Genomic DNA, 25507 nt, shown 5'->3' with positions numbered 1-25507 from the left:
CTCCGGCAAGACACATTTCAATTAGCTTGAGTCATCTCAACTATCTGAAAAATGTACATCCTAAACAAAGAACGCAGCCAATGACTACATGCCCGACCCTCTCCCAAAACACAGCTTATTTACAGGGAAAACAATGGTGGGAAATTCAGAGGGAGCATTGGCCGAACTCCCACGTTTGGAGATCCCCTGACAAAGTCGTCAAAGTCCTACTTTGTGTGAAGTATTTCATTCATGACCGAGGGTCAGTGGGCAGGGGACCTCTGGATGCCCTGCATACATTTTCCCCAGGCCCCTTGCGTTGGTAGCGCTAACTGGGCTGCTATGCATGCCTCTACCATGACCAGCCAGAGGCTAGCGAATGCCAGTATGGCTGACATGTTAAGAACATTTCCCCTAAGTACAGATCTAGGATCAGCTTCCCCTCCTCAAATCCTAACCTTAATCATTAGTGTAGAAAATGCAAAACTGACCCAAGATTAGCATCTAGGGGCAAATTAATACTACTCCTTAGAATGTAGTCTGGTGCCCCTGTGGAGCTGTTAGCCTACCTGACTCGATGCTGTAGATGATCTCTGCATTCTGTCCCTTGTCTTTGTCCAGGGCGGCGACCTGGAGGACTGCCGAGCCCAAGGCGGCCGACTCGAAGACGCGCCCGGAGTAGGGCGACCCCGCGAACCACGGCGCGTTGTCGTTGGTGTCCTCCACGTCCACGATGACGCGCACCAGGTTCCTCTTGACAGGGATGTCCTGGTCACGTACCTGGGGAAGGGGGAAAGAGAGAGAAAGACAGAGAGAGTGAGAGAGACAGGGAGACAGAGAAAGGAATAGGACAGAGGCAGAGAGAGACAGAGAGACAGAAAAAGGAATAGGACAGAGGTGGAGAGAGACAGAGAGACAGAGAAAGGAATAGGACAGAGGCGGAGAGAGACAGGGAGACAGAAAAAAGAATAGGACAGAGGCGGAGAGAGACAGGGAGACAGAGAAAGGAATAGGACAGAGGCGGAGAGAGACAGGGAGACAGAGAGAGGAATAGGACAGAGGCGGAGTGAGACAGGGAGACAGAGAAAGGAATAGGACAGAGGCGGAGTGAGACAGGGAGACAGAGAGAGGAATAGGACAGAGGCGGAGTGAGACAGGGAGACAGAGAGAGGAATAGGACAGAGGCGGAGTGAGACAGGGAGACAGAGAGAGGAATAGGACAGAGGCGGAGTGAGACAGGGAGACAGAGAGAGGAATAGGACAGAGGCGGAGTGAGACAGGGAGACAGAGAGAGGAATAGGACAGAGGCGGAGAGAGACAGGGAGACAGAGAGAGGAATAGGACAGAGGCGGAGAGAGACAGGGAGACAGAGAAAGGAATAGGACAGAGGCGGAGTGAGACAGGGAGACAGAGAGAGGAGTAGGACAGAGGCGGAGAGAGACAGGGAGACAGAGAAAGGAATAGGACAGAGGCGGAGAGAGACAGGGAGACAGAGAAAATAATAGGACAGAGGAAGGAGAGAGACAGGGAGACAGAGAGAGGAATAGGACAGAGGCGGAGAGAGACAGGGAGACAGAAAGGAATAGGACAGAGGCGGAGAGAGACAGGGAGACAGAGAAAGGAATAGGACAGAGGCGGAGAGAGACAGGGAGACAGAGAAAGGAATGAGACAGAGGCGGAGATAGACAGGGAGACAGAAAGGAATAGGACAGAGGCGGAGAGAGACAGGGAAACAGAGAAAGGAATGAGACAGGGAGACAGAGAAAGGAATAGGACAGAGGCGGAGAGAGACAGGGAGACAGAGAAAGGAATAGGACAGAGGTGGAGTGAGACAGGGAGACAGAGAAAGGAATAGGACAGAGGCGGAGAGAGACAGGGAAACAGAGAAAGGAATGAGACAGGGAGACAGAGAAAGGAATAGGACAGAGGCGGAGAGAGACAGGGAGACAGAAAGGAATAGGACAGAGGCGGAGTGAGACAGGGAGACAGAGAAAGGAATAGGACAGAGGCGGAGAGAGACAGGGAGACAGATAAAGGAATAGGACAGAGGCGGAGAGAGACAGGGAGACAGAGAAAAGAATAGGACAGAGGCGGAGAGAGACAGGGAGACAGAGAGAGGAATGAGACAGGGAGACAGAGAAAGGAATAGGAGAGGCGGAGAGAGACAGGGAGACAGAGAAAGGAATAGGACAGAGGCGGAGAGAGACAGGGAGACAGAGAAAGGAATAAGACAGAGGCGGAGAGAGACAGGGAGACAGAGAAAGGAATAGGACAGAGGCGGAGTGAGACAGGGAGACAGAGAAAGGAATAGGACAGAGGCGGAGAGAGACACGGAGACAGAGAAAGGAATAGGAAAGAGGTGGAGTGAGACAGGGAGACAGAGAAAGGAATAGGACAGAGGCGGAGAGAGACAGGGAAACAGAGAAAGGAATGAGACAGGGAGACAGAGAAAGGAATAGGACAGAGGCGGAGAGAGACAGGGAGACAGAAAGGAATAGGACAGAGGCGGAGTGAGACAGGGAGACAGAGAAAGGAATAGGACAGAGGCGGAGAGAGACAGGGAGACAGAGAAAGGAATAGGACAGAGGCGGAGAGAGACAGGGAGACAGAGAAAAGAATAGGACAGAGGCGGAGAGAGACAGGGAGACAGAGAGAGGAATGAGACAGGGAGACAGAGAAAGGAATAGGAGAGGCGGAGAGAGACAGGGAGACAGAGAAAGGAATAGGACAGAGGCGGAGAGAGACAGGGAGACAGAGAAAGGAATAAGACAGAGGCGGAGAGAGACAGGGAGACAGAGAAAGGAATAGGACAGAGGCGGAGTGAGACAGGGAGACAGAGAAAGGAATAGGACAGAGGCGGAGAGAGACACGGAGACAGAGAAAGGAATAGGACAGAGGCGGAGAGAGACAGGGAAACAGAGAAAGGAATGAGACAGGGAGACAGAGAAAGGAATAAGACAGAGGCGGAGAGAGACAGGGAGACAGAGAAAGGAATAGGACAGAGGCGGAGAGAGACACGGAGACAGAGAAAGGAATAGGACAGAGGCGGAGAGAGACAGGGAAACAGAGAAAGGAATAAGACAGAGGCGGAGAGAGACAGGGAGACAGAGAAAGGAATAGGACAGAGGCGGAGAGAGACAGGGAGACAGAGAAAGGAATGAGACAGGGAGACAGAGAAAGGAATAGGACAGAGGCGGAGAGAGACAGGGAGACAGAGAAAGGAATAGGACAGAGGCGGAGTGAGACAGGGAGACAGAGAAAGGAATAGGACAGAGGCGGAGAGAGACACGGAGACAGAGAAAGGAATAGGACAGAGGCGGAGAGAGACAGGGAGACAGAGAAAGGAATAGGACAGAGGCGGAGTGAGACAGGGAGACAGAGAAAGGAATAGGACAGAGGCGGAGAGAGACACGGAGACAGAGAAAGGAATAGGACAGAGGCGGAGAGAGACAGGGAAACAGAGAAAGGAATGAGACAGGGAGACAGAGAAAGGAATAGGACAGAGGCGGAGAGAGACAGGGAGACAGAGAAAGGAATAGGACAGAGGCGGAGTGAGACAGGGAGACAGAGAAAGGAATAGGACAGAGGCGGAGAGAGACACGGAGACAGAGAAAGGAATAGGACAGAGGCGGAGAGAGACAGGGAAACAGAGAAAGGAATGAGACAGGGAGACAGAGAAAGGAATAAGACAGAGGCGGAGAGAGACAGGGAGACAGAGAAAGGAATAGGACAGAGGCGGAGAGAGACACGGAGACAGAGAAAGGAATAGGACAGAGGCGGAGAGAGACAGGGAAACAGAGAAAGGAATAAGACAGAGGCGGAGAGAGACAGGGAGACAGAGAAAGGAATAGGACAGAGGCGGAGAGAGACAGGGAGACAGAGAAAGGAATAGGACAGAGGCGGAGAGAGACAGGGAGACAGAGAAAGGAATAGGACAGAGGCGGAGTGAGACAGGGAGACAGAGAAAGGAATAGGACAGAGGCGGAGAGAGACAGGGAGACAGAGAAAGGAATAGGACAGAGGCGGAGAGAGACAGGGAGACAGAGAAAGGAATAGGACAGAGGCGGAGAGAGACAGGGAGACAGAGAAAGGAATAGGACAGAGGCGGAGTGAGACAGGGAGACAGAGAAAGGAATAGGACAGAGGCGGAGGGAGACACGGAGACAGAGAAAGGAATAGGACAGAGGCGGAGGGAGACACGGAGACAGAGAAAGGAATAGGACAGAGGCGGAGAGAGACAGGGAGACAGAGAGAGGAATAGGACAGAGGCGGAGAGAGACAGGGAGACAGAGAAAGGAATAGGACAGAGGCGGAGGGAGACACGGAGACAGAGAAAGGAATAGGACAGAGGCGGAGAGAGACAGGGAGACAGAGAAAGGAATAGGACAGAGGCGGAGGGAGACAGGGAGACAGAGAGAGGAATAGGACAGAGGAAGGAGAGAGACAGGGAAACAGAGAAAGGAATAGGACAGAGGCGGAGAGAGACAGGGAGACAGAGAGAGGAATAGGACAGAGGCGGAGAGAGACAGAGAAAGGAATAGGACAGAGGCGGAGAGAGACAGGGAGACAGAGAAAGGAATAGGACAGAGGCGGAGAGAGACAGGGAGACAGAGAAAGGAATAGGACAGAGGCGGAGGGAGACACGGAGACAGAGAAAGGAATAGGACAGAGGCGGAGAGAGACAGGGAGACAGAGAAAGGAATAGGACAGAGGCGGAGGGAGACACGGAGACAGAGAAAGGAATAGGACAGAGGCGGAGAGAGACAGGGAGACAGAGAAAGGAATAGGACAGAGGCGGAGGGAGACAGGGAGACAGAGAAAGGAATAGGACAGAGGCGGAGAGAGACAGGGAGACAGAGAAAGGAATAGGACAGAGGCGGAGGGAGACAGGGAGACAGAGAAAGGAATAGGACAGAGGCGGAGGGAGACACGGAGACAGAGAAAGGAATAGGACAGAGGCGGAGAGAGACAGGGAGACAGAGAAAGGAATAGGACAGAGGCGGAGGGAGACAGGGAGACAGAGAAAGGAATAGGACAGAGGCGGAGGGAGACACGGAGACAGAGAAAGGAATAGGACAGAGGCGGAGAGAGACAGGGAGACAGAGAAAGGAATAGGACAGAGGCGGAGGGAGACACGGAGACAGAGAAAGGAATAGGACAGAGGCGGAGAGAGACAGGGAGACAGAGAAAGGAATAGGACAGAGGCGGAGGGAGACAGGGAGACAGAGAAAGGAATAGGACAGAGGCGGAGAGAGACAGGGAGACAGAGAAAGGAATAGGACAGAGGCGGAGGGAGACAGGGAGACAGAGAAAGGAATAGGACAGAGGCGGAGAGAGACAGGGAGACAGAGAAAGGAATAGGACAGAGGCGGAGAGAGACACGGAGACAGAGAAAGGAATAGGACAGAGGCGGAGAGAGACAGGGAGACAGAGAAAGGAATAGGACAGAGGCGGAGAGAGACAGGGAGACAGAGAAAGGAATAGGACAGAGGCGGAGAGAGACACGGAGACAGAGAAAGGAATAGGACAGAGGCGGAGTGAGACAGGGAGACAGAGAAAGGAATAGGACAGAGGCGGAGAGAGACAGGGAGACAGAGAAAGGAATAGGACAGAGGCGGAGGGAGACAGGGAGACAGAGAAAGGAATAGGACAGAGGCGGAGAGAGACAGGGAGACAGAGAAAGGAATAGGACAGAGGCGGAGGGAGACAGGGAGACAGAGAAAGGAATAGGACAGAGGCGGAGAGAGACAGGGAGACAGAGAAAGGAATAGGACAGAGGCGGAGGGAGACAGGGAGACAGAGAAAGGAATAGGACAGAGGCGGAGAGAGACACGGAGACAGAGAAAGGAATAAGACAGAGGCGGAGAGAGACAGGGAGACAGAGAAAGGAATAGGACAGAGGCGGAGAGAGACAGGGAGACAGAGAAAGGAATAGGACAGAGGCGGAGAGAGACACGGAGACAGAGAAAGGAATAGGACAGAGGCGGAGAGAGACAGGGAGACAGAGAAAGGAATAGGACAGAGGCGGAGAGAGACAGGGAGACAGAGAAAGGAATAGGACAGAGGCGGAGAGAGACACGGAGACAGAGAAAGAGAGAATGAATGAGATGTAATACAATCGGAATAAAACTCTTCGTTCCCTCAACAGTAACTTCATTAAAACAACAAACTCACCAAATCATTCAAATAACAAAAAAAACATCAAAGTAACTATTTTCCTTCATTTGTCTCAATTCCCAGTGATCCAAACAAGTAAACAACGAATGGGGGGAGGAATCATTTTGGATGGGTCCTGCATGGTTAGTTTCAAATGGCAAATACCAGCAAACAAACAACTAATCGACACCGGCTGACTGCCCATCTGTTGGAATTGGAGAGTGGCTGATTGAGAGAGAGCGAGACACACACACACACGCACACACACGCACACACACGCATGCACACACGCTGAACAGGGGAGAGTTCTTAAAATGCTAGTACTCTCTCAATGGAGAGGACCAAATGAAACCTGTCGCAATATAATATCAGAACACTTACTGAGACAGCTACACACAGTGGCTGAGTAGGAGTGAGTGGCCTGAAACCTCTGTGAGCCACTTTCTCCATTGAGAGAGTAACAATCAAACCTTTCTTAATATGCTGACAGAACACCGACATTATTTTCTACCTGCTCTGTTTCTATGGTAATAATGATGATATAACGACGTGTTTCCCGATTGGCTGGGCGGGTTTGTTCAGGGAGTACCTTTGACCTACTTTGACCAGAGCTCTAGCAAGGTCTTCCAGCACACTCAGCTCAAGACGCCAGAATAATAACACACGTTATTAAATAGGTTGATTCTAGAAAATCCGTAACATCCGTACCATGACTGTGAGTGTGTGGCGCCGCATGGTCTCGTGGTCCAGCCGCTCGGCCGTGTAGAGGGCACCGGTGCCCGGATCCAGACGGAACTTCTTCAGGCTGAAGGGGTCTGTGCTGCTCAAGAGGGTAAAGGTCAACTTGTTCTTATCGTCTTCGTCCGTGGCGCCGATCCGGAGAACCTCGGTCTCTGGCGGCGTGTCCTCGGCCACAACCACCTCGTAGCGCGGCTGGGAGAACTGGGGCCGGTGGTTGTTGGTATCGATGACACGGATCAGCACCTGGTGGGAGGAGGGGAGAGGGATAGTGTATGTCAATATTTGAGTCGGGGTCAATCTGAGAGTAATGCATGATGTTGTTGACTTTTTACTGTCTCTCAGTCATTGTTTCTCTGTCTCCATTCCCAAAAGTGCCCTTCACATTCTCTACTTCCCTCTGCCCATCTCTCCCTCCCTCTTCCTTGCTTCCTGACTCCCTCTTCCCCTCCCTAAATCCCTTTCCATACATCAAGTAATGAGCAGTGTTTCGTGTAGATACAGACCACATCAATACATATAATACCTTAATATAAATATTTTCACCCGATGGCCACTTGGCACCGCCGACAAGGAAAACAGGGTTATCCCACATTGAGTTCTTAATGCGTTCAAGTGAAGACGTGTTGCGGGATCATTGAGGGAGTGTTAAAGAGGTGGTGAGAAAGTTACAGGTGACCGCTTGATAAATGACATCAAAGTAAGCCATCCGTTTTCAGAAATGCATCAGAAATGCATTTAGAAGTATATTGCCGATTCAAATGGTTCACCAACTATTTATCACACCGACAATGCGGGTTTCATAGTTCAAAATGGAAGATTGATTATGAAGAAAACAAATCTGCTAATACATTGAGGTACACTTTAATAGGGATTTCAATTTTTGGGGGCAAATAGAGTGCAGTCGGAAAGTATTCAGGCCCCTTGACTTTTTCCACATTTTGTTGGGTTACAGCCTTATTCTAAAATGGATTAAATATTCATCAATCTACACACGATAGCCCATAATGACAGAGAAAAAACTGGTTTAAGAAATGTTTGCAAATGTATTAAAAATAAAAATTATATTATCAAGAATGTGCATGTCCTGAGCTACAGGCAGTTAGATTTGGGTATGTCATTTTAGGCGAAAATTGGGGGGGGGGGAAATGGGTCGGGTCCTTAAGAGGACATGCTTATAGAATTTATGCAGCCTTTACCTCAAATTTCCTTCAATTGACAAAGCAAAAACCGAAATACCTTTACATAAGTATTTCAGGCCCTTTGCTATGAGACTCTAAATTGAGCTCAGGTGCATCCTGTTTCCATTGATCATCCTTGAGATGTTTCTACAACTTGATTGGAGTTCACCTGTGGCAAATTCAATTGATTGGAAGGGTATCAAAAACATTCTGCAGCATCGAAGGTCCCCAAGAACACAGTAGCCTTCCTCATTGTTAAATGGAAGAAGTTTGGAATCTCCAAAACTCTTCCTAGAGCTGGTCGCCGGGCCAAACTGAGCAATTGGGGGAGAAGGGCCTTGGTCAGGGAGGTGACCAAACACCCGATGGTGACTCTGACAGAGCTACAGAGTTCCTCTGTGGAGATGGGAGAACCTTTCAGAAAGACAACCATCTCTGCAGCAATCCACCAATCACACTTTTATAGTAGAGTGGCCAGACAGAAGCCACTCCTCAGTAAAATGCACATGACAGCTCGCTTGGAGTTTGCCAAAAGACACCTAAAGACTATCAGACAATGAGAAACAAGATTCTCTGGTTTGATGAAAACAAGATTGAAGACTTTGGCATGAATGCCAAGCGTCACGTCTGGAGGAAACCTGACACCATCCCTACGGTGACGCATGGTAGTGGCAGCATCATGTTGTGGGGATATTTTTCAGCGGCAGGGACTGTGAGACTAGTCAGGATCGAGGGAAAGACGAACAGAGCAAAGTACAGAGAGATCCTTGATGGCGTTTTTGCTGTGTAGATTGATGACGGGCAAAACATTTTTTTTAATCAATTTTAGAATAAGGCTGCAACTTAACAAAATGTGGGAAAAGTCAAGGGGTCTGAATACTTTCCAAATGCACTGTACATGTATGCACACAACCTCTGATAAAAGTGCCGGTGTGTATTTCCATCACACAGCATCGTACAATAACATTTTCCATACAAAGACAGACCTTTTGCCACAATACCTCAATTGGCAATGTGGAAGTTTCCCCCCTATTTCATACAAAGCATCACATCCCTGGTCCCTAAACTGTAAAATTCCATCGAGCCTTGTTTTATCAACATCAGCCACTCGCCTACTGGACTTCCGACTAGGGATTAGGACAAGCCGACGGAATGGCTGTGGCGGCAGCTGGCCCGGCGGGGGCTTTTCCATGGCAGAACAAAGGAAAACACAGATTAGACACCCCTGGATGCCAGCCACCAGGGGGCAGTGTCCCACATGGGAATGACACACATCCAGCTGGAACTCATACACCTGAATCCCACTATATAGGCCCAAGCCGAGCTGAGCCATACTGGGCTGGCCTGGTTGCACATCCACCATTGTCTTTTATAGCACGCTCCCAACGACTTTGTGAAAACAAAATATTTGAGGCGATATGGTTCAAATCAAATCAAAGGTCACGTGCACATATTTAGCAGATGTTATTGCAGGTGTCGCTGAAATGCTGGTGTTCTTAGCTCCAACAGGGCAGTAATATCGAACAATGCAGACACAAATCTAAAAGTAAAAGAAAGGAATTAAGAAATACAGAAATATTAGGACGAGCGATGTCGGCGTTCAGGCCTATGGTATGAATCGTACTCAAGAGGACCGAAATAGGCAACTCTCTCACTGCCAGAACCTCAGCTCTTCCACGCCGTCAAAAATGTCCGTTGGTACCTCTTGACAGCAATGAGAGCATAGAAAGCACTGCCAGGAGAGTGCAGGAGACAAATATAGCCTAATCTGACGGGTGCGATAACATTCACAATCTGTCGTGTGCTGTGAGGTTGGCAGGGCTGGCTGGGTTCACAGATGCAAGCATTAGGTAGTACAGCTATATGTGTATATGTGTATCCCTCAATTTTAGGGACAAAGAACGGGGAAAAGTTGACTGCTTCTTAGTAACAGGCAGACAGACGTCAGCAGCAGAACAACCTCACATCAAGTTAAAAAAAACGAGTCGGTTTCAACATTATAGCTAACATATTTACATCAGCATTCGCTCTGATCGGCCCGAGAAGACACTCTTTTCCCAATGTCAATCCTCTCTCGTCATCTGGCATTAGCTTGCTTACAATATGTGATGTTGGCAGTTGTCTTAGAAAATAAATAGGCCTATACATTTAGACATTGAATGAATTTTGAGTTGTGAAAGTTATTTTTTGAGAACCTAACGGCCCTGTCTAGATACTTATTGAAACTGTCCTCGGTGTGACCCTAAAGGGGTCCCCAGTGGGGTTTGTGTTATGGATCGGACCCTCTTGGCAGCCCACCAGTCTCTCTCTCTCTAGGCGCCTCGTTTCATGTCACGCCAGACGTCACACTGCCTAAGGTCCCTGCGCGCGCGCACACACACACACAGCCCACCAATGCGACTTGAGCCCCTACACAATGCGTTTCAATCTGGACGGTGGTAGATAGCGCAGTGAGTAAAAGGAGGGACCTTCACAAGCGGCTGGGCCTGAGAAAAAGCTATAGAAAAAGAAAACCCAGACGAGTGTCCGCTCCTATCCGCCCAACCGTCCACCATCTGAGTCTACAGGAGGAGGAAGGGGGGGGGGGGGGGAGAGCCAGACAGAGCAAAAGACGAATGTCCACTATCATCCATCCATCTGTCTATTTTTGAAAAACACACATTCAGGGAGGAAAACATATAGCCTCTTCAAGACACTTCAAAGGGGCAGTACCCCCGAATTTGAATGATGCAGTGTGACTGGCGGTTGAAAAGACGGCAAAGGAGAGAGATGTTTCTCTCTCTCGATACCTTCCTGGGGGACCCAAGGCAACGAGATTGGGACTGAGACGGCGAATGGAGATATATGACAGATTGAAGGATGAAGAGAAAGATATACAGTTGAAGTCGTAAGTTTACATACACCTTAGCCAATTACATTTAAACTCGGTTTTTCACAATTCCTGCCATTTAATCCTAGTAAATATTCCTTGTCTTCGGTCAGTAAGGATCACCACTTCACTTTACAAATGTGAAATGTCAGAATAATAGCAGAGAGAATGTTTTATTTCAGCTTTTATTTCTGTCATCACATTCCCAGTGGGTCAGAAGTTTACATACACTCCATTAGTATTTGGTAGCATTGCCTTTAAATTGTTTAACTTGGGTCAAATGTTTCGGGTAGACTTCCACAAGCTTCCCACAATAAGTTGGGTGAATTTTGGCCCATTCCTCCTGACAGAGCTGGTGTAACTGAGTCAGGTTTGTAGGCCTCCTTGCTCGCACACACATTTTCAGTTCTGCCCACAAATTTTTTATGGGATTGAGGTCAGGGCTTTGTGATGGTCACTCCAATACCTTGACTTTGTTGTCCATAAGCCATTTTGCCACAACTTTAGAAGTATGTTGGGTGTCATTGTCCATTTGGAAGACCCATTTGCGACCAAGCTATAACTTCCTGTGTGATGTCTTGAGATGTTGCTTCAATATATCCACATAATTTTCTTTCCTCATGATGTCATCTATTTTGTGAAGTGCACCAGTCCCTCCTGCAGCAAAGCACCGCCACAACATGATGCTGCCACCCCCATGCTTCACGGTTGAGATGGTGTTCTTCGGGTTGTAAGCTTCCCCCTTTTCCTCCAAACATAACGATGGTCATTATGGCCAAAAAGTTATATTTTTGTGTCATCAGACCAGAGGGATTGTACAAAAAGTACGATCTTTGTCCCCATGTGCAGTTGCAAACCGTAGTCTGTTTTTTTAATGCTAGTTTTGGAGCAGTGGCTTCTTCCTTGCTGAGCGGCCTTTCCGGTTCTGTCGATATAGAACTCGATTTACTGTGGATATAGATACTATGGTACCTGTTTCCTCCAGCATCTTCACAAGGTCCTTTGCTGTTTTTGGGGGATTGATTTGCGCTTATCGCACCAAAGTATGTTCATCTCTAGGAGACAGAATGCGTCTCCTTCCTGAGGGGTATGACAGCTGCGTGGTCCCATGGTGTTTATACTCGCGTACAATTGTTTGTACAGATGAACGTGGCACCTTCAGGCGTTTGGAAATTGCTCCCAATGATGAACCAGACTTGTGGAGGTCTGGTTCTTGGCTGATTTCTAAAGAGGCACCGAGTTTGAAGGTAGGCCTTGAAATACATCCACTCTAATTGACTCAAATTATGTCAATTAGCCCATCAGAAGCTTCTAAAGCCATTGCATCATTTTCTGGAATTTTCCAAGCTGTTTAAAGGCACAGTCAACTTAGTGTATGTAAACGTCTGACCCACTGGAATTGTGATACAGTGAATTATAAGTAAAATAATTTGTCTGTAAACAATTGTTGGAAAAATTACTTGTGTCATGCACAAAGTAGATGTCCTAACCGACTTGCCAAAACTATAGTTTGTTAACAGGAAATTTGTGGAGTGGTTGAAAAACAAGTTTTAATGACTCCAACCAAAGTGTATGTAAACCTCCGACTTCAACTGTAGAAAGGGAGAGAGGGTTTTTGAAAGGGAGAAAACGGCTGTGAGGAGAGCCCGAATCACGATGAGCAAGAGAGAAAGAGAGAAAGAAAGATAAATACATAACTCAAATATGAAGAAAGAGGGGAACAGATGGCTCCAAGAGAACAAAAACCGATAGAGGGGAAAACGGACAGCAACAGTGAGAGAGAAAGAGAGGAATGGGACAGACAGAGGAAAGCATGCAAGACAAATATGGAAAGTGAAAGAAAGAGAAAGATGGAAAAATTGTGGACAGAACGGCCTGAAGCACTACTGCAGAGCAGGAGGATGGCATGGGGGGCTGGCAAGGAGGCAGGGGAAAGGAATGGAAGGGGGCGGCCTGCCTGGGCTGCCTGGCTGGCACCGCTCCCTGCCGATGAGGTGCCCAGGATGGAATGTTGCTCCGCCCCTGCCTCGGATCAGCTGAACAGACAGACAGTCAGACAGACAGACGCTCCACTTTGGAACCAGAGGCAGGCAGGTCGTTTGGTAGGTAGGTATAGGCAGGCAGACAGGAAAGAGAGAGAAGACAGAAAGACAGGCAGAATCAATCCCACACAACAGAACACCACACATAAACACTTTACTTCACTATGGTGCCACTTGGCCAGTCAGAGAGCTAGGAACAAGTCAGCTGGAACAGGCATATAAGCCTAGGTCAACCGCACAACAAACAACACCACGAGCGAGAGCCAGCCAGCAACTTCCGAGAGGGACAGAAAGGTAAAATGGTGCCAGATAAGAAAAGAGAGAGAGAGAGAGATCCCACCTCCCCCACACAGACCTCTAATGCAGACCCGTGCGTGGCGTTCAACATGGTACACGTGAGGCAGAAAAACGGCACCGCCCTCAGCGGGCACCATGTCCGGGTAAGGCGGGCTATGATGCCCCCCTGCCAGGTGGTAGGTTTTTGGGTCCGGGATGTTGGCATGGTCCAACCTGTAGCTACGTGCCTCTCAAAATAGGATTAAAACTGAACACAGCCAACAGAGGTTCAGTGTTTCTTGTTTAGGCTTTATTCTCCCTCAACATAATAATGATCTGCGCATGCTGGGACTGAGAGGGAGGGAGAAAGGGAATGGAAAGCGGGAAAGAGTGAGAGATGGATAGACTGATAGAAACAGAGTGAGAAAGACTGACAGAAACAGAAAGAGAGAGCAAAAGAAAGAAGGGAGAAAACAAACAAACACATTCCTTGGAGAGAGGAAGAAGGGAGGAGAGAGGAAGAAAGAAAGAAAATAGGCCAGCTAGTCTGGCAGAGGCAGACACCACATGACTTTGATTTGAAGGAGAAGATAAGTGAAACTTTGTGTGTGTGTGTGTTCCGTTTCGACTAAACGAACGGCATACTCCCGGCCACAGGCTAAACAGCACACCTCCCGTCACAGAAAATAAAGTACCCAAAACATCCCTTTGTATATTTAATTTGTTGTTTGGCATGTTCAGCAGTTTTTTTCCTTCCACTCGGTTTACAAGCAACTTCACCAAAGTAGGTCTTATTTGGGGGTTATCCACAAAGTCAATTACTCTGTCATCTCCATTGACTCATCGGCAATCTTTAAAAAGCTGAAACAGAATATTGAACTTAATAAAGCAGACAAATCCTGGGGGACAATGTATTTCAAAATCCCTTCTAAAGATTAAACAAAACAGTAAAACTGATGATCTTACATCATTTAAATCAACAGAGCTTGCGACAGATATTTTTTTTTCTGTTGGTCCAGTGTGGCCTAGATTCACTTCTCTCTCGCTACCTGTCTGTTGTGTGTGAGTACAATGGCAAAAATGTTGACGGGCACAGATACTTTGTTTTTGCTACTAATATGAGCAGACGGAGAGCGAATAGTTGTCAAAACTACGGAAAACATGTGAACGTCCAAATGACCCGATTCATATTCTGTTGAGAAGGTTTAGAAACACAAACACAGAAAGTATATGCTCCCTCTCTCTCTCTCTCTCTCCACACACAGTCACCCCTAAAGCGGGCCAAACCCCCCCCCCATATTCCCTGTACGTGTGCTCACCAGCGGCCTGCCACTGATTTTCTCTGATGTCTAACTAAGAGGGTTCGGCTCTACAAAGGCCTTCACACACATCCCTCGCGGTAACGAGGGGTGACTTGAAAAAACGGGGCGCCCCCAAGCCTTTGAACACTGTCAGCGCCGTGACTAATTGTGTTATGTCATTTCCCCCCTTTGTATCGCCGTCCAACTGGTCAAAAACACGACTGCGTCACAAATGCGACCCTTTTTCCTATAAAATGCATTACTTTTGACCAGAGCCCTGTGGACTATGCACTATATAGGGAATAGGGTGCCATTTGAGACTCACTCCCTCTCTGGCCGAGGAAAGAACTGATCAGGGAATCAGCGATACCTGATATTTCCTTGTTTTCCGGCAAGACGGACGTGTCTTCTAAACTTGACTAAATGTGATTAATAAGTCACTGTATGGACTGGGACAGAGGGAAATGGAGGAGGTGTCTGCTGAAGTAAATTATCCTCGAAGATCATCAGGAGTGTGTGTGGGTGTGCATACAGTATGTAAGCATGTACAGTACCAGTCAAAAGTTTGAACATACCTACTCGTTCAAGGGTTTCTCTTTATTTTTTTACTATTTTCCACATTGTAGAATAACAGCGAAGACATATATGAAATAACACATACGGAATCATGTAGTAACTCAAAAAAGTGTTAAACAAATAAAAAAAGAAGCCACCCTTTGCCTTGATGACACCTTTGCACACTCTTGGCATTCTCTCAACCAGCTTGAGGTAGTAACCTGGAATGCATTTCAATTAACAGGAGTGCCTTGTAAAAGGTTAATTTGTGGAATTTCTTTCCTTCTTAATGCATTTGAGCCAATCAGTTGTGTTGTGAAAAGGTAGAGGTGGTATACAGAAGATAGCCCTATTTGGTAACAGACCAAGTCCATATTATGGCAAGAACAGCTCAAATATGCAAAGAGAAATGACAGTTCATCATTACTTTATGACATGGTTAGTCAATGCGGAAAATGTCAAGAACTAAGAAAGTTTCTTCAAACGCAGTCGCAAAAACCATCAAGCGCTATGATGAAACTGGCTCTCATGAGGACCGCCACAGGAAAGCAAGACCCAGATTTACCTCTGATGCAGAGGATACGGTCATTAGAGTTACCATCCTCAGAAATTGCAGCCCAAATAAATGCTTCACGAATTCAAGTAACAGACACATTTCAACATCAACTGTTCAGAGGAGACTGCATGAATCAGGCCTTCATGGTCGAATTGCTGCAAAGAAACCACTTCTAAAGGACACCAATAAGAAGAAGAGACTTGCTTGGGCCAAGAAACACAAGCAATGGACATTAAAGCAGTGGAAATCAGTCCTTTGGTCTGATGAGTCAGAATGAGACTTTTGGTTCCAACCGCCGTGTCTTTGTGAGACGCAGAGTAGGTGAACGGATTATCTCCGCATGTGTGGTTCCCATCTTGAAGCATGGAGGAGGAGGTGTGAGGGTGCTTTGCTGATGACACTGTTAGTGATATATTTAGGATTTAGGGCAAACTTAACCAGCATGGCTACCACAGCATTCTGCAGCGATACGACATCCCATCTGGTTTGCGCTTAGTGGGACTATCATTTATTTTTTAACAGGACAATGACCCAACACACCTCCAGGCTGTGTAAGGGCTATTTTACCAAGAAGGAGAGTGATGGAGTGCTGCATCAGATGACCAGGCCTCCACAATCCCATGACTTCCATCCAATTGAGATGGTTTGGGATGAGTTGAACCGCAGAGTGAAGGAAAAGCAGCCAACAAGTGCTCAGCATATGTGGGAACTCTTTCAATACTGTTGGAAAAGCATTCCAGGTGAAGCTGGTTGAGAAAATGCCAAAAGTGTGCAAAGATGTCATCAAGGTAAAGGCTGTCTACTTTGAAAAATCTAAAATCTAAAATATATTTCATTTGTTTAACACTTTTTTGGTTACTACATGATTCCATATTTGTTATTTTATAGTTGTGATGTCTTCACTATTATACTACAATGTAGTAAAAATAAAGAAAAACCCTGGAATGAGTAGGTGTGTCTAAACTTTTGACTGGTACTGTATTTGTGTGTGTGTGTGTGTGTGTGTGTGCGCACATATGCAAGCATGTATGTAGTTGTATCTGTGTGCGCGCGCGAGAGAGAATCTGTGTGCGCATTTGCCTGTGTGTGTGTGTCTCTCTCCCTCTCCACACGACAATAGGGTGCTCTGTGATGAATCTGAAGCCTCCATTTAGCCGACGCTTCCGTCAGCGGGCTGTGGAAAACACCGCCGCCCGCCTCGCTGCCCCAACCCAGCAGGCTGACAGGGGCTCGGTGGAGCACAGGGCCACATGATAAAAGGCTCTATTCACAGGCAGAGACAACAAGTAGAGTTGTTGCTTTTTTCATCCACAACGGATCTCTGAATGCTTTTGAGAAGAGGCACAGAACCATTTGAATTTTTCTGGAGTTCCATAGGCCTGAGACAGTGACTATGGATATGGATAGGGACCTGGGTTGAAATAGTGTTTGTTTTCTTTCAAATACTTTTATTGAGCCTGCCTGGTGCAACGGAACGAATAGGATAGTCCCAAAAGAGCAAACCTGTCACCAGGCAGGCACAATGAAACACTTTGAAAGTAAACAAATACTGTTTGAAACTGTTTGACTCTGGATGGGAAACAGAAAGGCCAACATGTTAACAATTTCACTTTTAACATATCACATAATAGCAATATCATTATGAATCTGCCATGAGTTGGAGGTGACAAATTGCGGATTTTTATAAAACCCTTACAGCTCTGTCCGCTTCTAACCTCAAGAGAATGTTAATCTCTGGATAAAAGAATGTGGTGTGGACCTGCACTTTTCTTTAGCCTTCTTTCTTTTCAGGAGAACTCAATGCACTTTCATGTCTCCCGAGAGAGAGTGCGCGAGAGAGAGCGCGAGAGAGAGCGAGAGAGCGCGAGAGAGAGCGAGAGAGAGCGAGAGAGAGCGAGAGAGAGAGCAAGAGAGAGCGAGAGAGAGCAAGAGAGAGCGAGAGAGAGCGAGAGAGAGCGAGCGAGAGAGAGCGAGAGAGAGCGAGAGAGCGAGAGAGCGAGAGAGCGAGAGAGGAAGGATAGAAAAGGAGAGGTAAGCGAGGGGTAAGGAGGGGTGTAACTGCAGACACGGGTCTGTGGAATGCACACTTTTTAAAAAGCGCCTGGCTAGACAGGCACCGTTCCACCCGCCCTCTCTTTCTTCCTCCCTCGCTCCTCAGCCCTTCAGGAATGAGACAATGGAAGAATCCCGGAGCTGGTCTGCCAAGAAAGCGTTCCGAACGCTCCTGGCCGGTGTCCCAAATGGAACCTTGTTCCCTATAAAGTGCACTATACAGGTAGTTGTGGACAGAGAGAAGAAGGAATGTCCACCAAGCACATGGTATGACGTTAGGGGCAAAGTTTGGAAAAGCGAGCACCTGGAGTACACCCGGTGAGGTGTTGACCCACCCGCGAATCTAATCAAAAACAGGCGATGGATGGGCGCACGGAATTTCTGACCTCACTCGAGACCCACCTCCTTGCTTTACCCCCTCGTCTGTCTGTCTATGTTTCCAGAATTGATTTTCTGGATTTTGTGAGGGAAGCCACTATGCACTATTTAAGGGAGACTAAAGTTCTGAAAACACAAGCATCCAAAACGACAGAATGCAATGGGAACCCTCATGCAAACTTAGCTCTACCATTTCATTTCAGAAATGTTTCCATAATCCTTTCCTCCCGAAAACACACAAAAATAAATCCTATTTTTGTCCATAGTGACAAGCCTCGCAATGATCTGTAACAGCCAAAACCATCCAAGCCTCTGGACACGCCACAGGAACTCTCCGTGTCAAGCAGACCCAACATCTCATTCCCATGAATGTTTCCACAATCTATCCCTTTTCCATCCCACCTCATAGGATCCGTGACAAACTCTACCGCCATCAACAAACGTTCCAATTACCCGGGTGCTGACGAATCGGGTGCCGTCCGTTGCCTCCACTGTCAGGTTGTAATTGGATTTCTGCTCGGCGTCGAGGGGCCTCGCCACGATCAGGGTCCCACTGGCCTTGCCCACGTCAAAGCGGCTGTCGTAGTTCCCACCTGGTGGAAACGATGGAAGGGTTAGGGCGGGGCGCACAATTAAAATGGACAGGAAAAGAGTGGGGCTGATCATCACCTGTTTAAACGATGACGCAGCACTGGAGCTAGGTAAGCTAACAGTGACATACGGTTCAGGTTTGGCCGTGGCGTAATTCTAGAGGCCCTTATACATCAGCAGTATGTAATCCATGCATAATAATGTGTATATTATCCGTACGGTTGCTTATATCAATATAATAAGCAACACAATCCCTATTGTTGACACATACAGAAGCGCTATGCATCAACAATGTGTATACGTTTCCTGGTGGTTATGTTAACTTTCCAGGCTCATTAGGGAGCCATACGTGCAAGTGGTACGATGTGTATACATCAAGCACATACCGTTAGCTGCATTTGGCAATAGATTCCACAAATGAAACACATACGGTACATATACAATAATGGAGCCATATGTTCATGTGCGGTATATGTGTTTATGTAAATCGGTTGTCACACGATCACAAGAACGACGGAAACGATGCACAAGCTCAACCACGGGCACGTGACAGCACAACTGGGTTCAAACACGATGCGGAATCATTCAAATACTTTTGAGCGTTTGCTCTAGCCTGCACGGAGCGTCAGATGGGCGGGGTTTGCGCTGCTGGGACTACCCCATTGGACTATTAAGCCAGGCAAGCTCAGACAAGCACAGCTAATGTAGTTTAAACAATTTCAAATAGTATTTGAACCCAGGTCTGCGTGACAGACATCACAGTCAACGACCTCTTAATACAACCAATTGTATTAGAGAGATCCCTTAATACAGCCAATGACAGTAGAGAGATCCCATTACGGCAGATCTACCTTCCGCTGTACAGTTGAGGTCGCAAGCCATCTGAACGATGTAAAAGACTTCCTCTATGTCTCCTTCTGGACAAACCAAATCCAGTAAGAGAGAGAGAGAGAGAGAGAGAGAGACATTCCCAAAGGAGAAAAGAAGAGAAGCAGAGAACATAGAAAAAAGAGAGAGAGAGAGGTGTCAGTCAAACGTTGGTTAGAAGAAGGGGAGGGGGAGAAGTACATCCAGGAAAAGTCAGGAAGAGTTTATGCAGCAGAGATGTTAACAGTCACCGTGCAAAGAGGTCCCCATTAGAGATTCCATTATTACAGTGAGAAAGGAGAAAAAAAAGACATGTATATAGGTTTGTAGGTTTTTGGGTTTGTAGGCTACACACTCACATTCGCTTGCTAGGGTTAGTGCTAAGAAGAATGCTACAAGAATCTATGCCGGGGATGTCTTCCCTTGACTATAAAACTAGATGAATCTCCTTCTAGAATGCACTCAACTTAAACAAATACACACCCTTGCGTGTATGCACAGACCCACCCACACACAACCTAAAACAAAACCCCTGCGCCCACTCGTCAAGGCTTCACCTGTGATTTCGAACCAGACGGGCGTGTCCGACGTCTCCGTGGTGATAACCCCCACCATGTGCGCCACGGGGTCGCTCTCCATCACCGAGAAGAAGAAGGGGGGCTCCTCGAAGGCCAGGGGGCGTGCGCTGGCCGCCACCTCTGGCTTGGGGATCCACTCGATGTGCAGCCGGCAGGTGGACGACTTCTGGGGGCGTCCGTTGTCCACCGCTTTGATCTGATAGAGGGAATTAATTGATTTGAATTGATTTGGGTAACTAAATTAAAAGCATGAATTGAAATACTTCAAGTAAAACACAGGTAGAGGGGGGGCAGGGGGCGAGAGAGAGAGCAAGAGCGTGAGAGAGAGCGAGAGAGCGAGAGAGAGAGACAGAGACAAATAGGCAAAGGGGGTCAAAGAACGGTCAGCCAGCCCACATGGGGAAAAACAACAACAGAGCAGAACACCTGTTACCATGGCGTTCCCCGTTAAACAGGTGTCGGTGGAGCTTATTGTGTCATGTGAGATAAATCTATCACAGGCAACATTGGCCCAAAAGTACTACGACTCAACAATACTGTGACTATCCTAAGCATCAAAAGGTTATCAACAAATGCAATTTGGCAGGTACATTAGAAATGTAAAAGTAAATGATTTGTCAAGTAATTCTCTAGAACACTGGCTCTAGTTTAAGATGTCATTTAACTCAGAATGTACATTGACATTCCTTTAAAAGCAAAATAAAATCCTAAGCGACTTCTCCAACTATACAGAACAAAAATATAAAGCGCAACATGTAAAGTTTCATGAACTGAAATAAAATATCCTAAAAATGTTCCATATGCACCAAAAGCTTATTTCTCTCAAATATTGTGCACACATTTGTTTACATCCCTGTTAGTGAGCATTTTTCTTTTGCCAAGATAATCCATCCACCTGACAGGTGTGGCATATCAAGGAGCTGATTGAAACGCATTGATCATTACACAGATGCATCTTGCGCTGGGTACAATAAAAGGCCAATCTTAAATGTGCAGTTTTGTCACACAACACAATGCCACATGTCTACATTTTGAGGGAGCTAGCAATTTGCATGCTGACTGCAGAGCTTTTGCCAGAGAAGTTAATGTTCAATTCTCTACCATAAGCCGCCTCCAACGTCATTTTAGAGAATTTAGCAGTACGTCCAACGGGCCTCACAACCCCAGACCACGTGTAACCACGTCAGCTCAGGACCTCCACATCTGGCTTCATCACCTGAGAGATCATCTGAGACCAGCCACCCATCTGATGAAACTGTCTGTAATAAAGCCCTTTTGTGGGGGAAAACTCATTCTGATTGGCTGGGCCTGGCTCCCCAGTGGGTTGGCCTGGCTCCCAAGTGGGTGGGCTTGGCTCCAAAGTGGGTGGGCCTATGCCCTCCCATGGTTGCGCCCTTGCACAGTAATGTGAAATCCATAGATTAGGGCCTAATGAATGCATTTCAATTGACTAATTTCGTTATATGAACTGTTAACTCAGTAAAATGTAGCGTTTATATGTTTGTTCAGTATAAAATGCGGAGGAATTTCCTCACGAAAAATCCAGAGTATACAAACTACGAATCCAAATGCGCTAGGCTACTCACGGTGAGGATGTCATACTCCCCGGCAGAGGAGAACTTCTTGGACGACACCAGACCCGTCTTTGGCTCGATGAAGAACTTCCCGTGCTCATCTCCCTCCTCAATGGAATACGAGATCTCCGAGTTGGCCCCCTCATCGCGGTCCGAGGCGATCACCCGGTACACAGGATCCCGCTTCAGAGCCCGGTCCTTTTCTGGTTTCTCCCGTTCCGGAAGCTTGATCTTGTAGATCTTCTCCAGGAACTGCGGCCGGTTGTCGTTCTCGTCCAGGACTTTGACGATGACGCGGACCGTGGTGGATTTGGCGGGAACCCCGTGGTCGGTGACGGTGATCTATTAGGGAAAAGTTGGGGGAAAACATGGAATTAGAATGGGAGTGTGGGAACTATGTTGACTGTGACTTTAATACGATTGGGAAAAAAACAAATAGGGGAAAATATGGAATTAGAGGGAAAAGAGGGAAACGCAAAACTGTCAACTTATTTCTGTGAATTAAGTGTTAAGGCCAACAGTCAATAGTAGAACGTCACCACATTTCACATTCTGACGTTGTGACCCACATACTCACGTAACGTTGGGAAGATTTGTCACGTAAACATTTCCAATTAAAGCCATGTTCGAAACCAGTTTAGCGAAACAATGCATATAGTGCAGAGGAAAGAAGGGGGGGACCAGGCAATAATGGCGCACATATGTGTAAGCAGTAGGCTCTGCATCTCTTGAATATGTAATGACAGGAGCTCTACCGTTTGATTGAGGACGTTCCTTATTCAAAGGCCTTGAATTAATATAAGAGAGCGGAGGTAAAAAAGTAAAACTCGCTTTCTTCTCCCCGTTCGCTCCCCATCCACCTCTTTCTCCCTCCCCCCCACCTCATTTCATTGCTGTACACACAAATGTTTCTCCGTTAGTAAATTGGCTGCCAAAATTGAAGCAATTCCTTCCGAGATTAGCGAGTCATCTTATTCAAAGACCCACGCTGTGCTTCCGGGAACCAATATGCAAAGGGAACAGGCTGTTTATTCACTCGCTCGCTTATTGAAATTGAATTGTTCCCTTACCATCTTTCTTTCCCTTTCAGCCGTTCGTTTTTTTTTTTTTACGGTGAATGGATTCAATGAATGCGAGAGGCAAGTCACAGTTTTGCCTTTCTCTCTGAGACAAGCGCAACAAGACGGTCCAAAAGACCACACTCGCTTTGCTTTTTCTGCCGCAGAGGAATGAGACTCGTCATTATTTGGGAGATGTAGCAGGCCCCGTCTCTTTGGTGAGCAAAGTCTCCTTAGTGCTCCAAAAATCTGCATATTCCGTTAAAATGGGTTTACTTGATACATGTATCACCATCCAACCAGGCACAAGGAGGAAAAACTGCTTTTCATCTATTTGGATGTTTCCTTCCTCACAGTGATATAACTATTAGGTATCAAACTCCAGCCTGGTCCCAAGTCAGTTTGTGAAGTCTTGCCAACTCCTATGGTAATTGTCATGTGGCACAAACTGATCAGAGACCAGGCAATGACAACAAAAAACACACCAGTGGCATGATGTTTTCACCCCTTTGAAAAATAGTTCCAAAATAATAATGAAACCCTACAGCCTACAAATTGCCGGAGGGACATAAGTTAGTTTTAACAGTAGTTAACACTTGGTAGTTGGAACACTCAGCTGTTTAAACACTTTGTTAATTTGGCCTGGCTTAATATCTGAATGATGTCTAATCTTTCAAATGAAATGCACAGCCGAGACAGCTTAAAGTGCTCAGTCAGCAATAAGCTTAGCTGACCCAAACAAAACACAACACTTAAACATTCTGAGTAACTGGGAAACTAAACGGGGGTTTCGTCTATCTATCTCAAAGCGTCAGAAATAAAAATAGAGAGCTGAACAACAGTCATTTAAAACCATCTGCTCGGCGCTACAGCAAAATCACTTTGGGGGGTTGGTGGTCACACTCTATTTGGCACTAGCAGCGACGATTAGCGGCATAATGTGTTTTTGTTTCCCCACGCCTAGTCAGTCCGAGGCAGTCCGAGCTATTTGCCCGAACAAAATTAATGAAATAGGACGACGAGGACCATTCGAGTTCGAGGCGGCATGCACCTCTCGGGAGCAGTGTTGCCGGTGCGTTGGCCCGTATTCTCATATTCTGTAATGAACATTGCCATTACGAGCAGATGAGTTCATTTGGCCCCGTTTCTGATTATATTTTACATGCGTCCTAAATGGTGCCCTACATCTAAGTAGTGCACTACTTTTGACCAGAGCCCTAGGTGTCCTGTTCAAAAGTCGTGCACTATACAGGGAATAGAGTGCCATTGTGTACACACACTTTGTCCACCGTTCCCGGTTCCCTTTGTGAAATCAAAGCAGTGGATTGAAAAAAGCTGAAGACGAGGACCCGGCTAACGTTAACAGGTGAACTCTGCTGTATGTGTGATGCGTCCCAAATGGTATCCTATTCCCGATATAGTGCACTTCCTTCGACCAGGGGCCCACAGGCCTCCGGTCAAAAGTGGTGCATTAAATAGGGAATGGGGAGGCCATTTGGGACGCAGGCTGAATGGTAATTATGCCGAGCTACTGGAGAGACAAGACGGGAGCATCAATTACAAAGACAAACTGAACTCTGTGATAACGTACAGGGCACAGAGGGTTAACTGCCTTTTTCAGAGGCAGAACAACACATTTTTACCCTGTCAGAGGGAGAGAGAGAGGGAGTTTGTGTGTGTGTGTGTGTGTGTGAGAGATGGTGTATGTGAGTGTACATGCGTGCGCGCTTCCCAAGCCCTGCAAGACAGTTGCTCATCGGCACATCCTACTCTTTCAAAACAACGTCTTTACCAGAGGCCAGTCTCTGTGTCTGTCAGACAGACAGTCACAACAACGTCAAGACAGTGTCGCAATGGTTCTCGGGCTTTTCGTAAGCAAATGTTTACGCTTGGCGCGCACTGCTGACAAACCCCTGGTCAAATGGCGGACAACTCTCAAGTCTGATTTTAGTGAAACGTTGGTGCCTAGACACACAGGCATTAACTATGGAAGTGGCTGAGACTATAGGAACTTGTGAAGTTGGTGTATAGATAGGCCTATGATCAGAACATTCAACTTGCCTCTCTTTCAGGTCTGGGCGAGCATATCTAACATATCTCCTTTGTTGTTTCCTCTCTCTCTCTCTCTCTCTCTCTCCCTCCCTCCCTGTTCTCAGACATGTCACCCTGCCGCTGAAGCCGACACACACTCAAGATCAGCTTGCCGTTTGCTCACTCAGAGACCTCCCCCACTCCCACTGCCAGTGGCACTCACACACATACACACTGGCATGGGCACACATGCACAGACGCAAACACGTACACACACACCACCACCTACCAACCCTCACCTCATCATAAACCCCCCCACCCACTCCAACTCCCCTTACGGCATCTGGTGCAAACAAGGCCTGCACAGTCAGCCAGCCAGCCCCCGACCACCCCCCCGCTTCCCTTGATCCACATGTTCTGAAGTCGCTATGGTTACCAGCCAGACTCTGCTAGGAGGCCAGGCTAGGAGCAAAGGTCTTCGTCCCAAAAGGCACCCTATGGGTCTTAGTCAAAAGAAGTGCACTACATAGGGAATAGGGTGCCATTTGAGACAAAAGGCGTCACCGTAGCTCTGTTACCACTTACCCACATCTAAAGTATTTAGGTCAAAAGGTACTTGCGTCGAATTGCTTTTTTTCCCTTTAAAAAAAATACAAATATTTCGCTCCCGTGGAGCAGTAGATCAAATGTAAAGTTATTATATAATCATTCATTATAACTACAAC

The 25507-nt window shown here is 47.3% G+C and overlaps 1 protein-coding gene across 8 annotated transcripts in view; it reads right to left on the bottom strand.

Moving 5' to 3' along the window:
• LOC110534409 (protocadherin Fat 1) overlaps window positions 1–25507 on the bottom strand; it is a 97975-nt gene that overhangs the window by 35688 nt on the left and 36780 nt on the right. For 6 of the 8 annotated variants that reach the window (XR_005034193.1, XM_036933522.1, XM_036933521.1 and 3 more), the window contains exons 5-10: window positions 21706–22035; window positions 20099–20315; window positions 19526–19591; window positions 18537–18676; window positions 6844–7119; window positions 549–759 (exon numbers count right to left, since the gene is read on the bottom strand). Coding sequence is in view for 7 of the 8 variants with exons in the window: in XM_036933522.1 (XP_036789417.1) it covers window positions 549–759; window positions 6844–7119; window positions 18537–18676; window positions 19526–19591; window positions 20099–20315; window positions 21706–22035 (1240 nt within the window). In the remaining variant the exon portion in view is untranslated. The remainder of the gene's footprint in view (window positions 1–548; window positions 760–6843; window positions 7120–18536; window positions 18677–19525; window positions 19592–20098; window positions 20316–21705; window positions 22036–25507) is intronic. The other 2 variants (XM_036933524.1, XM_036933526.1) reach the window with 1 other exon arrangement.

The sequence above is a fragment of the Oncorhynchus mykiss genome, chromosome 10 (assembly GCF_013265735.2).
Source record: "Oncorhynchus mykiss isolate Arlee chromosome 10, USDA_OmykA_1.1, whole genome shotgun sequence".
In the NCBI taxonomy this organism is placed as follows: domain Eukaryota; kingdom Metazoa; phylum Chordata; class Actinopteri; order Salmoniformes; family Salmonidae; genus Oncorhynchus; species Oncorhynchus mykiss.
This window is presented reverse-complemented; position numbering and strand designations above follow the sequence as displayed.